At 37.9% G+C, this 15,477-nt stretch overlaps 1 protein-coding gene across 1 annotated transcript in view; it reads left to right on the forward strand.

The window, feature by feature from the left end:
* The window catches only part of LOC139974861 (uncharacterized), a 28,461-nt gene extending 17,656 nt beyond the window's left edge, over positions 1 to 10,805 (forward strand). Inside the window, exons 7-9 of the mRNA XM_071982349.1 lie at positions 5,933 to 6,240; positions 7,427 to 7,571; positions 9,087 to 10,805. Of these exons, the coding sequence (XP_071838450.1) occupies positions 5,933 to 6,240; positions 7,427 to 7,571; positions 9,087 to 9,259 (626 nt within the window). The 3' untranslated portion in view covers positions 9,260 to 10,805. The remainder of the gene's footprint in view (positions 1 to 5,932; positions 6,241 to 7,426; positions 7,572 to 9,086) is intronic.
* The last annotated feature ends 4,672 nt before the right edge of the window (positions 10,806 to 15,477 follow it).

Consider the following 15,477-nt stretch of genomic DNA (forward strand, 5'->3'; position numbering starts at 1 on the left):
CTATAATATACTATATAAACGACACGGGATGTCGTGTATAGTTAGTATAAGCTGCTTAGGGTAATACTGAGAGCGTACGAGTGCAACAAAGCTGATGTCGTTGGATATCATTTTCATTATGCCGAGGTATGAGCATTTCTACTTCCACGACTAAATGTAAATTAACCGGTTACAGGCCACGAGACCGCGAAGGTCCGCGAGACCGAAATTAAAAAAGGTCCGCCACACCGAAGATCTTCGAGACCGAGGTCCGCGAGACCGAAACTATTACTAGGCCCCGCGAGACCCGAAACTATACTAGGCCTATAATAGTGGTAAGACAAATATTACTACCGGTAATATTACCTTGATAAAGCGCGTAATTAAAAAGAATTTACAGCCATTTCTTTTCATAGTGGATACCAGTGACTTGCGCAACGGGGGCTGGGGCGGCTTGCATTGATACTAGGCCTCCCCCAGTGGCGTAACCAGAGGGGTTTGCAGGGGGCGAAAGCCCCTGCTCTCAAAAGTCAACCCCCCCCCCCCCCCCCTGCTGTGTGTTTGTGCTACAAAATGTACAAATTTTAGGAAGTAAATTAGACGTTTGGTTCATTATGAGGAAACTGTGTCAACTGTTACGGGCTAGAGGATAAAAGTCCACCCCTAATTAAGTTTAATAGTAAAATTGGATAAAAATGACAGTATACGCTATAACAAGGGAACATGTTGCGGTTTTCGGTTCTGTAATGAGTCAAACTTCTTTAGACTGCTCGAATTTCAAATAATATTTTTGTAATGTAATGTGCCAATGTTAAAAAAGTGTTTTAAATTGGTATGAATCGCCCGTTTTTCCTTACCTCTTCAGATATTAGAGGGGGGTACCTACCAGTGAACAATTTAGGAGGGACACTCCCCCTCACCCCCCCCCCTATAAGGAGTCAAAATTCTTTAGACTGTTCGAATTTCAAATAAATATTTTGTAATGTAATGTGACAATGTTCAAAAAGTGTTTTAAATTGGTTAAATCGCCCGTTTGTCCTTACCTCTTCAGATTTTATTGGGCAAGCTACATAGACCATCGGTCTCGCGGACCATCGGTTCTCGGAAATTCGGTCTCGCGGACCTTCGGTCTCGTGGAATTCCCCCGATATGAATAGTCTGATGTTAATGACACAGGCTCTATGTAGGCCAATATGTTCAAGTCCTGTACCTAGGCTAATTGTTCATTTAGCTTCATGAAGTAACCAAATATTACGAAGTGTGTTGTGCAATTGTCTGACACTATTGAAACCAAAGAGAGAGCACAGAAAAATAAAAACCTGTTAAAACTGTGTATCTACTGCCACAATCTATGTAGGTAAATAGCCTATATAAGTTAGAGTCCCAGATGTTTCGATCCTGACAGGGCTAACTTTGACAGATGCTAACTTTGAAACTAATGAGAACATATTTAATACTGCCGATGCTGTCTTACAGTTGTAGTTACAATTATTTGACTGCTTGAATAGAGAGTTACATACAGAATAGCTGTAGTATACCGATAATCTATTATGTTTTCGATATGTTCACTTTGTAATCTTTTGTACTTTCAATTCCACCAATTCTGGTGCGAGTTGTAACAACACCTTATCTTCCTTTAATATATGACAACTAGTGTGTAGTATGGTCGACTCAATATTCAGCTTGCCGGGTAACTCAGTAGTCACAAACATCCAACGTTAATAACTGAAGATGCAACTTGAGGAGTTTTGTTCATGTGTGCGTGGTTGAATATTCGGGCATAAATTTGCTTGTCAAAGTGGGAGGGGGCATCATTATTGATATGTAGTCTAACTCAGCGCCATCCATTGGGTGGGGGGGGGCTAAGCTCAGGTGGGTAGAATGTCTCTCACATCGTTGCAGACTTATTCAGATACGTTACAAAGTTACTCAACAAAACATCAATAAACAATACATCGCTGTGTAGTAGCCAAGTTGTTGGTATCCAGGATGTGTAATGTAATTGACGTACTTACAGAGTATTGGGTGTCTAGCGATAATTGAATGAAGGGTTCATATAGTCATAGGTTTCCAAATAGTGAGCAACTTCCAGGTTATTGCAAACCAGTTAAGAAGTCGAGCAGATAGTACAGTAATAATGAACATAATATTTAGCTATTTACACGGAGAGGCGCAATGCCTCCTGATATTAATATACAATTGATTGAATAACAAAATGTAAATATACTGCGAATATCAGGTTATAATATCGTTTTAAACTCACGAAATTGAGAAAATGAGCGAGAGTTGTCTCAAAATGTCAATATTGCACTTCAAACACAGTAACATCGTTATCTTAGCAAATAAGGTACTAAGTTTATTATATGTTCATGCTGTTTTTATCAAGCACTGTATATATGTAGTTGTTTTGATAGACAACTCATTGGTTTCGCTTAAAGCAATAAAAATGAAACACCATTGTGGTGAGATAAAAAAAAGCACTTTAATTGAAATGCTTATATTTTCAAAACCGCAAGGAAATTGTTCAGTTATGATACATGCAACACCTGCCCTGCTTCCAAACTTTTCATATAATTCGTCAAAGGAATGACTAAAACGGAATATCATCTGTTTGGTTTCGTCTCATTGTGTATTAACAAACACCTGGAACTATTGGACTATATTGTAGTTGCAGATGTGTTGTTTACGACAGTGACAGAGGACAAACCGGGTCACTTGTATCAAGTTACAGGTCTGGGACTACAAGCACTTCCTCCATCGACTTACACAAGTTGTCGTCACCTCCCAAGCCTTCTTAAGCATAGATGTATCTTTTCATATTTACCACATGATAGTTGATCGCTTGGCCTTAGATGACACTTACATATCAAAATCTTCACTCACTCATTCGGAGTAATACCTAAGTTTGACCAATATCGAACATTTAACTATAATGTCCGTGACGTTCCTTAAACTACAAATAAAGACAATGATAATATCTGAAACTATATATGCCAAAACAATAACTCCATTTTAGACAATGATGTATAGGCTACCTCATGTGCAGTACTGTAATTCTACTATGGTGTACCTACAGATTGATGTAACTTATAAAACAAACCAATGGCGTTCCATGTAAAACTGATATAGTTTCAGGTAACTAATCCTAGAAAAATCTTTGTGTCTTTCAAATCTGATTTGAAAGGAAAGCTACAAATTATGATCGAGATGTTATAAGTATTTGCTTTTATTTATTAGACTTTGACCCACGTGATCGTTCAAACCATTTGATGTGCATATGAAAAAACGCCCCCATTCCCCCACCCCCACCCCCACCCCGTTCCCTTCCGCCGTAACATTTTGTTATAGTGTGAAGTCAAAATAACACTTACGTGTAAAATCTCACAAACCTGGAGGTAAAATATGTAACATATAAGTAACAGATTAATTTGCCATCGTCAGTTTTATTGACATTAAAGGACAAGTCAAGAGGAGCTAAAACTGGGTGAATGTCTTGAAAATCGGAAAGCACATATCAACCAAAATGACCCGCACTGGTTTTATTTAACGAGCTGTGACATCTCAACAGAAGATAGTGCCTAGAGTCATCTCAAAGATTGAAAAGCTCCCATTTGCTATACTGTATCTGTACGTGTTACTTATTTTCAAATGACCTCTGACATCATAATTATGAGTATCACTGTATCAGTATACTTGAGTTCACTTGTGGTTGTAGCGAGGAGGGTGCCGCTAGAGTTTTACCTTTCATATATCAAAGGATTCCCTAATCGAACGTATCATAAACAAGTTACACTCGAAATACTTGAGATATGACAGGACATGTATAATTACCGGGTAATACAATATACTGAGCGGATTATGTCGTTATTTCTACTTTAATACGAACTTTAACTCTGTGACCTTACACCATTGTTTAACTTTAACCAGGATCATGTCTTAAGTATCTATTCCAAGTTAAAGGGAAGCATGATACGTATTAATTGACGTGACCACAAGGTTACAATCTCAACGTAAGGAACTTCGGACTGAGCCTAATAGGAGCAACTTGACTTTCTTTTCGTTCTCATGCTCTCTGGGCATACCACTGTTTTTTGGTTTTCTGATCCGTGGCTCAAGTAAATGTTAGGCTGTGAGGATAGGGAACGAGCATTCATGGGAAGGACTGCCCCCCTATCTATCAAAGAATAGATCTATTTATATATACTTTTATACATAGGCTATTAGTATATACGTTCATCATTGCATTTACCACATGTATACCTTATATGATACAGTATAACGTTATACTTAACGCTCACATAATTTTCTATCATTAGTATTTGAACAAGCTAAATTATCCTCAATATTCGAATAGCCAAGTTATGATATTTGCCTCGTGTTTTGTGTGTCAAGGCAGTCAAATATAGCCTTCAAGTTTTTACTCCTTTTTGCGTGTCGGTTTACTGCCAGCCGCTGTAATCATTCGTATGTATTGAAGCCTAACGTCTGAGATCATAGCCTGGCATGGAAAGCCAATTAGGTTTTCGGCATCCTGTTTATATTAACACTAAACAAAACTGATTTGAAGTCAGTAGGATGTACGTGGTATATATATATATATATATATATAGATATATATATAATAATAATAATAATAAAGTCAAACAAAGGATATATGTATATATATATATATATATATATATATATATATATATATATATATATATATATATATATATATATATATATATATATATATATATGCCGGACATATATACCTGAATAAATCACTTTGCTATGAAGTGTAAACAACAAGATTATAAATAGTGAAAATCAAAACATAAATTAACATGTGTCATGATGACATCAAACAACTCATAGTTTGATTCACTATTATAAGTTACGAAAATTCGTCAAAAACGAATTACTTTAAGCAGTCATTTGTAGAATAAGGAACAAAAGAGTTGAAATACTATGAAGTATGTAGTATTTGTGTCTTGCCTAGCGGCAGCTAAATTGTGTTACACTATCCACCAACTGACTCATTCTTTTAACTTTTCTTCACTATAAGTATACGTTCATTTCTTTAGGAATTGCACGTCCTTGATATAGCGATAACACATTACTCGAAATTATTAAGTGGAAGGAAAATGTGTAATCGGAGTCTGAAAGACATTGAAATGTCGCCAGCTCACGGCACTCGATAATCAATTTCTTGCTATGCCGTCAGCGTTGAGGATTGCTTTTATGCTGTACATTAGGTATAAAATCCTAAACGATTCACGATGTTTAAAGAGGTAACCAATTAAGCTTCTGTTTCAAAGATAGCTTTATATATATAAAATACGGAGCTTGTAAAGTTTTTACAGTGATCCAGCTTCCATCACGAGAATACCCTGCTGATTTTCATAAAGTGCAAAGTCACTGGATGTCACCATTGGTCAAATTATAAAAAAAACTATAGTTCTAGGTGAAGGTTGAATGAACTTCGTACTTGCTCGTAGATGTCAAAGGTCATTTGAGGGCAACAGAAATGTAAGTCTGAAAGTTTGGTAAACATGATAACTTTAAAAGCTTAGATGATTTTCATAGCAGATATTGGAATCAAGCTTATTGAGTACAAGTAAGCCATTGTTTTCTGTGGGTTCAAAAGTGACTTACGGTCATCATAGCTCAGTATAAGAGCTATGCTAACCGGATATGTCTACAAAAGTAAATCTTGAATGAACATCATATGTGGTATGTGCCTTATTCTTTCAAGAGCCTTCTCCTATGACGTGTGGCAAGGAATCACTAAGCCTCTTGGGTTTCTTGTTAACTCCTGGTATGAACCTTTGCATCACTCTTACTTCATTGTCATTAATGTTGTACCTCTCTTTAGGATTTAAATGTTCTTTCTGTAAAGATAAATGCATGCAGATGAAAGTACTTCCATAGTCTCCACATCTGACGTATGATTATATTATTATTGCAGGTGATGGTACCGCTTCAAATTTTTGGGAGCGGCGTAGATCACAGATGTTGTACGGTCAGCCTCCCGATGGGCCACCCTACTTCACCGCTGATATGATCAGAGCAGTTCAACCAAATGCTCGGATCATCGTTATCATACGTGAGCCGGCCTCGCGCCTCTACTCCGAATATCTTGATCTCGACTCATTTTGGCCTCTCTTTAAAAGTCCAGAGGACTTTCATGTTCGTGTCGAAGATGTGATTGGTCACTTTAATAAATGCCTTGAAACCAAACACATCGCTGGATGTGCCAGTAACTATTACCAACCAGTAAGTCAAATATAATACTATACAATTAATTATTACCTTGGTTTATTTGACTTACACGCAAAGGTCAACAAAAGTCGATAGAAGTCAGTCTGAAATCCTTGTAAACACGATCACTGCAGAAGGTACAAGTTACTGTGCGTATGGGGTCGTTGAATGCTGTTCAGTACCTCGAAGGGGGGTTTGGGTGGTACTGCCCCAGAAAGAACCAAAGCTTTGAGGTCCAATGGTGAGGCACATAAAGACTAAAAAGTCTATAGTTTGATCTAAACGCAAGCTTGTGGCAGTTAATACTTTTGAATTTTGACCTCCCAAAGTGAACGCTTCCCTATATACTGACGATTAAAGCCTCAAAAGCAAAGTTTCAATGAACATCATATACATACATTGTGTCTAGATTTACCTTGGTGAGTATAAGAACCCATGTTGTTCTTATTTTTAGGGCAATGTCAATGTGAGTGAATAAAGCATCCTCACAGTCTGATCACATTCGAACACTATTATATCAAGCAAAGCTTCGATGAACTTACTATCGTAGTGTTTAGCTTCACATTAGTTGGTTCAATAACCTTGTTGGTTTGTGTATGTCAAAGTAATTTCAGTTCAATGGAGTTAGCCGAGCCTGACGACCTCGTTAATGTTATTTGTAAGGTTAACTTGATACGTAAGCACATACAAATGCAAATGTCTTACTGGTATGGTAGCTATAGGAGGGAACTGTTATTGGCAATACCTTATACAGCAAACCTTGAAAACGTGTGTGCAGCCTATAGGAATGTTCTCATATAGAGTGTGACAAGAATCACTAAGCCTAAGTTCGTGCTTTCTGCTGGTTATGCAAACAGTGATGTAGTTCGTACTCTACAACATGTGAAAGCATCATAAGTAATGATGACAACCACGGACGGATCTGAAATTAATTCTGTATAGGGCTATAATCAGGTCTGCCCTCAAGTTTGTGCCAATGTAACTACTTTTTGTTTTAGTTTTTTGGTGCGGTATTGAAATGTAAGGGGGGGGGGGGGGAGGGTAACAACCCCATATCGCCTGGATCCACGCCTTGTACTTCTCAAACATGAAAAAAATCTATATTTAAGAATATTTATCTAATTGTGGTATGACATAACTCCAAGTTGCAAGAACAACCATTTGGTCTACAGATTCTTTCTTTTCATTTTCTCTCTCACAGAGACTTCAAGTTGGGATGTACTCAGTTCACATTAGAGAATGGATGAAGCGATTCCCACCAGAGCAAATTCTCGTTCTGAGAACAGAAGAATGGGCAAGACAGCCAACGCTAGAGTTACAGAAGGTTTATAAATTTCTCAATCTAAGTAAGTTTTTGATGTGTTCGTCTGTTCAGAAGGATACATTCACATTCATTTTTAGTTGAAATTGCCAAATTTTCTCGTCGTATCCTAGTTGACCGTTAGTATGAAGGAAAAGTACCATCAGATGTCTGCAAGCACACTACAGTTATTAGCACACTAAAGAAACAAAAAGTCTACAATAACTTAATGAGGGGAGGGGGTGGGGTTGGGGAGAATGAAGTGGTGTGAGGCCGTTGAATATTTTATTTATATGTATATAATTACACAGATGCCTGGCTGGTTTATCGACTAGGTACAATCCAACTTTAAAGTGGACTTTAGAAATCAATTTCCTCTGTATCACACATGACCGTTGAAGGGAAGATATGAAATACCTTGGTATTGTCATTCGTCGCACCAGGAATCACAAAATTAGGCATAAACTTACAAGGGTTAAAAGTAAAGAGATAAAAAATTACATTAGATTGCTAGCTGTATGACAGATCTTATCAACTTATCAAAAAGTGTGCATGAATAAAGCAGTATGTTGGGGCGGGGTGGAGGGCGGGGTGGGGGCATCCACGGGGAAATTATCTGGTGCGTCATTGTCATAACCCCTCCCCGTCATTGTCCCGCCTGCTTCTTCGCTGTCGGGCTACTTTATCACACATTCTTATATCTATACCCTGGTTTGTCACAAGGGCAAGGGGACACATTCGATATCATATGCGTCGGAACAGGGGCGTGCAGAGGGGCGGGTGGCCTCCTCCACTTCAAAGAAGGGACAACAGTGTGTCTCTGCCTAATCACTCACGGTATTGCTATAATACCGTATTAGCCTACACCTCCAAATGAGGCTAGTCTAAATCAGTTAGAGTACGACTCGAAGAATTACCTCACGAAAGGCTGCCAAGCTATCTGCATGCCACACAGCAAGCAACTGAAAGAATTAAAAATGTTAACGCTGGAAGTGTTGCGCGTAAAACTGCTACCGGTATGCCAGCAATGTACTAGATAACAATAGGAACTAGATAACAATAGGAGAACATGAAACAGTGAAGTCTTCGTTTACCAGGTGGTGCGAGCTGCAATAGCAACCACCCATACGGTACACAAAATCACAAGTAGAGGCCCAATAGGTATTCTTTCTGTGAGGTGTTACACTGTCAGGTAAACTAACCATTCACTGCAGCCTTTGAAGTAGCAAACGATGCCGGTATGTCACATGATCAGTAATAGGAAATTTTCGAAGTAAAGTGACTCGAATTTCCATGAAACAATGGCATTCGTACAAAGATGAGAAAAAGCATAAAACAGTAGCAACTTTAATGTCCTATGTGGACCACCCCAGCATCCTAAAATACTTCTGTTGAAGACTTCAGGCCCTAACATGTTTTCTGCCCCTCATGATCTGATAGCATACGCCTCTGGATATCAAGTAAGCTATGTACATTTTAATATATACAAGGATTTAAGGTAAAGGTTTTCGCGACTTATAGATGTTTTTGTAGTAAACTGTTCGTCATGATTTCTTTGCAGCTGAAATATCATCCGACGCGATTGAGTCATTTACTTCGAAAGGCAGGAAGAACCAACGCAAACCGAACAATCAACGTGTTGGAGAAATGCTACCGGAAACGAGGACTCTATTAAACTCGTTCTATCAGCCGTTTAATGAAGATTTAGCAAATGTATTGAAAGATGACAAATAGTTGTGGTAACAGAGAAATACGTGAACAGCATATCACCTACCTCCTTAGCATATTGCTATGGTATGACTCAGTGACCCTCCACCGATCGTCAGTCGAGGGAAATAGTTCAGCCGGGTACGACTTGGATCACTACTACAGGTATACTCCCCTCCTCCTTTTTGCAACCTCACACAAAGTATTTGTTAGCAAAACCTGCGTTTAGTGTTACTTTTATAGACCTAGTTTATAGTCTAATTATGCCTAAAAAAGCAATATTTGGTGTCTAAATTTGTATCTTTTCCGGGCCCTCTTTGCTCTCTTCGTTTTTCCGAGCCTTCTTCATAATTCCCGGGCCCCTAATTATGACGTTAATGCAATATGTAAGTAGTTTCTCCTTACATGCTCATGTCATGTGGTGGCAATATGCTGCAAACGCAAATTGCTTTAAAGAAAAGTAAGAAAGGTTCATTCTCACGAGGATAGGGACAAAGGTCGCCGTTATGTCACGTGATGTAGGAGTCAATTACAAAGTTATACGCATGTTAACTATATAAAATGTCTATTTGGACGCATTGACCATCCTGATTATTATCACTATTTCTTAATTAAGCAATTTGTTTTGTTTTATACAGTACCAAAATATGGTTATGTGACCATACAGCTTTAACACCCGAACCCACTGTGTGTTGAGGGATGAAATGGTGCAGGATTGTAGTGTTGGCTTCACAACATGTTCTATATTGAGTTATCCTACTAGTTATACTACCCGAACCCACTGTGTGTTGAGGGATGAAATGGTGCAGGATTGTAGTGTTGGCTTCACAACATGTTCTATGTTGAGATATCGTACTAGTTATAATATCCGAACCCACTATGTGTTGAGGGATGAAATGGTGCAGAATTGTAGTGTTTGCTTCACAACATGTTCTTTATTGAGTTATCGTACTAGTTATAATACCCGAATCCACTGTGTGTTGAGGGATGAAATGGTGCAGGATTGTAGTGTTGGCTTCACAACATGTTCTTTGTTGAGATATCGTACTAGTTATAATATCCGAACCCACTGTGTGTTGAGGGATGAAATGGTGCAGGATTGTAGTGTTTGCTTCACAACATGTTCTATGTTGAGATATCGTACTAGTTATTCAGTATAGCCTGAACTTTTGCATATGAAGCTCATCAGAATTTAATAATATTCTTTTTCTAAAATGAAGATAATTTTTGAAGTCAACTTTCAAGTCTAGAGGTTAAACCAAAGTTTCTTACTCATATTGACATTTTAGTCATTTTGTATCAAGAAGGCAAGGAGTGTTTGTACCGCTCTGGAGAATGCGTTGATATGTATTTTTATGACAGCTAGTTCTTGTATATGTATCAGTTATTCTTTTTTATTTTGTTGTTGTTATTGATTATCGTATGTGTTACGATTATGATGCTTTTATATACCGATACTGTTCTTTTAGCATACAGTACATCGGGAAATATTCAAGTTCAGTCTATTTATGGTAAAAAGAGTGTCTTGTTCTAAATACACTTAGGTCTAAAGACCACATTCTGAAGAAACTAATCTACACGTGTTACTTCTCTCTGCTGTTTTATAATTACCTTAATAACATTTCTTTTCAAAACATCCATTGTTGCGCATCGATCCTCTACATATGATCGGTCCTTAACATGAGATTCATGGACCCCAAGGGCCTATTCTGGAGACCGGGCTTGCTTTCAAATTTACATATCACCGTGACAACCAAATTGAGAGTCTGATGTAGATTATAAATGACGCAAAGCTTTCTCTCATCGTTCGTACCACTTACGTCTTCATCCCCAGTATCCTTCATCCCCAGTATCCTTCATCCCCAGTATCCTTCATCCCCAGTATCCTTCATCCCCAGTATCCTTCATCCCCAGTATCCTTCATCCCCAGTATCCTTCATCCCCAGTATCCTTCATCCCCAGTATCCTTCATCCCCAGTATCCTTCATCCCCAGTACTATCGACCATCTCATATCTGTTATCTGTCTCTCCATAGCAATACATATAAATAAAACGGAAGAAGATAAGTGATGCGCTCGTCGATTAAGAAAATCCTGCCAAGAAGAACGATATGTTCTAGTTTCTTGTCATATCGTATCGGAACCTGTAAAATCTAAATTAAATGTGATACCTCGATTCATTATGCTCTTCTACATGGCAAGTTTTCAGTAAACTATAATACTCAGCCTGTTGTTGTAATTAGTACCGTACCTAAGCTAACCTAGCATAGTTGAGGGTAGTAGGCAAATGTGCGCAATTACTGGACGAGAAATAAAATAGTGATAATAAATAACCAAGGTATAGGAGGTCGGGAGTGCAAACCTTTCAAAGCATCCTTCAAGTGGATGCTCGCTTGCTGCGCCCTCAGACAGTGATTGCACTCTATATCGACCTTGATAAACCTATAGGTCACCTGAGAGATGGTATCAAACGCCCTATGTGACGGTGAAGTTGGGGACGGGGGGGGGGGGGGAGGCTCGAGGCAAGTATACAATGCAGCGAGGATACAAAGACCATTCTCCATGCACTATTCTCCCGTTACATATCTCTCACCCTTCCACTCCATCTCTACCTCCACATTGCATTGGCCGCTGCTTCACAGAACGTTTACGTATGTTGTGTTAAAGTATGCATAGGCGTAGGAGGCGGGGCTGCAACCCCCAACCAATTTTTTTTGTTGGATATTCGAGCAATATGCTGAGGTTTTTTTGGGCACCTACTGAAAGAAACATAATTTGCAATGTGTTTTTCAATGGTTAAACTGATATTTTTATGATCATTATTATTGTAACGAATTCCCCAATAATTAAAACCAATATGGAAGGTAATAACACGGCAAATGATTGTATGTTATTGGCATGCGATGTAATAACCCTATATGGTATGCACATTAACATATTGAACGCGCGAAAATTTTTGTTATATTTTTGGGCATGTCATTACAGCCCCCTCCCCCCCCCCCCTCCAAATCAAATTGGGCTCCTACGCCTATAAAGTATGTGTGTTGTACCAACGCGACTAGATCTATCTTTGGCGCGTGATAAGTGGGCTGTGAGAAGTAGAACTGCTGTTCCAGAAGCAGAATGCAGTGTTCGACCATCACATACTTCTTCCAATTAACGTGATCCATTGCAGAAGAGTAAGGCAGGACTACCACAGGTCTCAAAGTAAACAAAAATCTAACCATGATCACTATAGATCATTAACATTCTCATGAACAATTTACTTAAACAGCTAGGAAAAATCAGTTTCCATTCGGAAGATATCACATATTATAATATTTATTTACACACAAAGCGGAAGACTTGATCAAGTCTAAATATGACATCATTTTTTACCAATTGCTTCCGCGTTTAATGTTTTTCCTTGTTAACTACAATGTTTATTCTCTGTAATGGAGATGAGTGTGCAAATTCGAAATCTAAAATATTGAACCTCTTAACACGACCTAATGATTCAATTAGTTTCAGTGTCAACAGTTTTAACATTACCTTGAAAAAATATGAAAATAAAATAAAGAGAAATTAAATCGTTCCAGATCCTATAGTGGCTCTATGACATCACAGATTTGCATAATGTTAGCTTCTTCTGTGAAATCACAGATTTGCATAATGTAAGCTTCCATGCAGGACTTTTAAGCTAGGATATCTCGCAAACGAATGTTAGCCAATGCTATGGTTGGGTTTGTGTCACCTTTAATATGCAATGCACGCTGAAACGTAGGCTTCAAACTGCATGTCATAGTGTAAAACCTTTCGTTTTTATTGAACACCTATATGATACTGAAAGTATAAACGTAGGCTTCAAACTGCATTTCGTTTTTGTTGAACACTTTTGATACTGATAGTATAAACACAGGCTTCAAACTGCATGTCATAGTGTAAAACCTTTCGTTTTTTATTGAACACTTTTGATAATGATAGCATATCGTCGTCTGATATTTTGCTTTTTTACATGTTAAGTGCAGCTGATGAACACAAAACAAATTAAAAAGTTATCTCAAATATTGTGCCGAAATTTACCGCCTTGACGATCGTAATCTGTGAAATACAGTCAAAGAAGTTGCAAGAAATGATTTGATGAGAATTGCGAATAATAATTGTAGTATATAGCCATCCCTTTTACTTTCAGCTAACCGCTCTTAACATTAACACAAGGTAACATTTAAGAAATCCTACATTAAGACCTAGTTCAGAATACTATTTCAAGAACTTATTTATACAATGCAATTTATCCAATTTGACCTAGGTTAGATTACTAATTTTTATAAACTCATTTATAAACAGAGAGTTTGAAAGCCATTGTTGTGAGCTTTCTACTCTCTGAAACTTTTGTTTATTTGACGTTTTCCTAACACTTAACTTTTACTAGCTATTACCTTACTTTCTTAATTTTTTATGGGTTTTATTTCCTAAATTTTTATTCCGACACATTCTATTCTAAACTTGTTGGATATTGTAACATACTATGTCCAATCATCTCAATAGCAGTAACAAAATCGTAAGGAATGGCGCCATTACAAACAAAAAGAAAACTACAAAGCGGTCGTCACAAATATCGTTTCGCTTTATTAATAGACCTATATAATCGTAATTTATGTATGACAGGAAAGACAACAAACCTATTTTAATAGGCGCACATGTGTTACTTACCGGTAACCATTAGAAATAAACATCCAGTAAATCTGAACCCAGAGAAGTAACCGTAAACGTTTGGTAACGTCACTTCCGGTCAGGCTCTCCTAAGCTCATCATCAACATTGCAATAAGGGGACCAATAAATAATCCATGATAAAGTACAACCGAGTATTAGCCTGAAACTGTTCCGAAATGAATAAGAAAATATGTCCACAGCGGCCACAAAGTTTGTCAAGACGAACAGAGTGCGACATAAACTTTCAAGTCCAGAAATATGGCGTGCACAGCCAGGGCAACTACTAAAATATTCTTATATTCTTAAACCATATTGTGGTTAAGAAATGCTTTGGAAAAGCACTTTAAGCGATGTTATCGGGTCTGATTTTTTGTGTCTTCAGTTTTTTTTTTCTCCTATAGGGATTCTTGATGGGGACATGAGTGTCCCTCCTGATCCTGTTTTCTACCAAAATAAACTAAACTTACATTGCCTAAACCTTTAGCGGATACTTAATACGAAGCTTCTAGTTCAGTTAGATTGACGGCAAAAGACAGCTTTATCACTTTCTTGAAATAAAACGTTACAGCCAATTATCCAACGTTGGCAATTAAATGGAAACAACCAAGTCCTATTTTAAAAATGAGATAAATTCCAGGGGGTTGGGGTGCAATAGGGGGTGAGCCATGCAGAGAGATTTATCATTTTCATTACTCTACTTTATGAAATGGTTAATTTAATTAATTTACTTTCTTGCTGCAGAAAGATTCTACAGGAAGGTCGTACAGAACCTCCTCCAGCAACCCCCACCCCCCCCCACACCCCCACCCCCACACATGTATTATGTATTGTATCACCGCTAATGATAATGGAGTGTAAGTATTGTTTTATCGATTTTCTAGGGCTGCTTTTGCAAAGTGCGAATCTCCTATAGATGCTCTTCTCCTAATCTTAGTATATGTTAGGTAGTTAGAAGTAACCATCTATACATGCATGTAGGTATGCGTAAGTATAAGTACGTTATGTAATAACGTTACGTATAGAAGACGTGTACCATAAATTATTTGATGAGCAAATTTATCTTGCGTGATCTTGTGTGTTTAGTGTAAAGGGACATCATCATTATCATGATCAAGTAGAATACTACATCATGGTGTACGTTTAGTACATAATCGTAAAGCATGGTGATTTACATGACCGTAATCTGTCATTTATTACTCTGTTGGCGTGCCATACTAGTACAATGACTTAAGCTGTATGACAATGACTTAATGTAGGTCACAATAGTGTCCCAATACCGCCGAATACATAAGACACCCAAAATGAACGCCAATGATACCTCTTCTTCCCACCTTTACCTCGCCTTCCCCTCTCCATTACCAAAAGGTTCCCACACCCCGTGTCGTGCGCAAGGGGTGGGCGACGCATAGTTTCTGTTACCCACCATGACATATTAAGGCCTTAAGCCTCCTATTAGAGCCATTGTAAGTTAGAAAGTTCAACAATATTTAATGCATGACCAAAAGCATGCATTGATGATGAAATTTGCATTGAATTCATTCGTACCGTCATTC

The sequence above is a fragment of the Apostichopus japonicus genome, chromosome 10, assembly GCF_037975245.1.
Source record: "Apostichopus japonicus isolate 1M-3 chromosome 10, ASM3797524v1, whole genome shotgun sequence".
NCBI lineage: Eukaryota > Metazoa > Echinodermata > Holothuroidea > Aspidochirotida > Stichopodidae > Apostichopus > Apostichopus japonicus.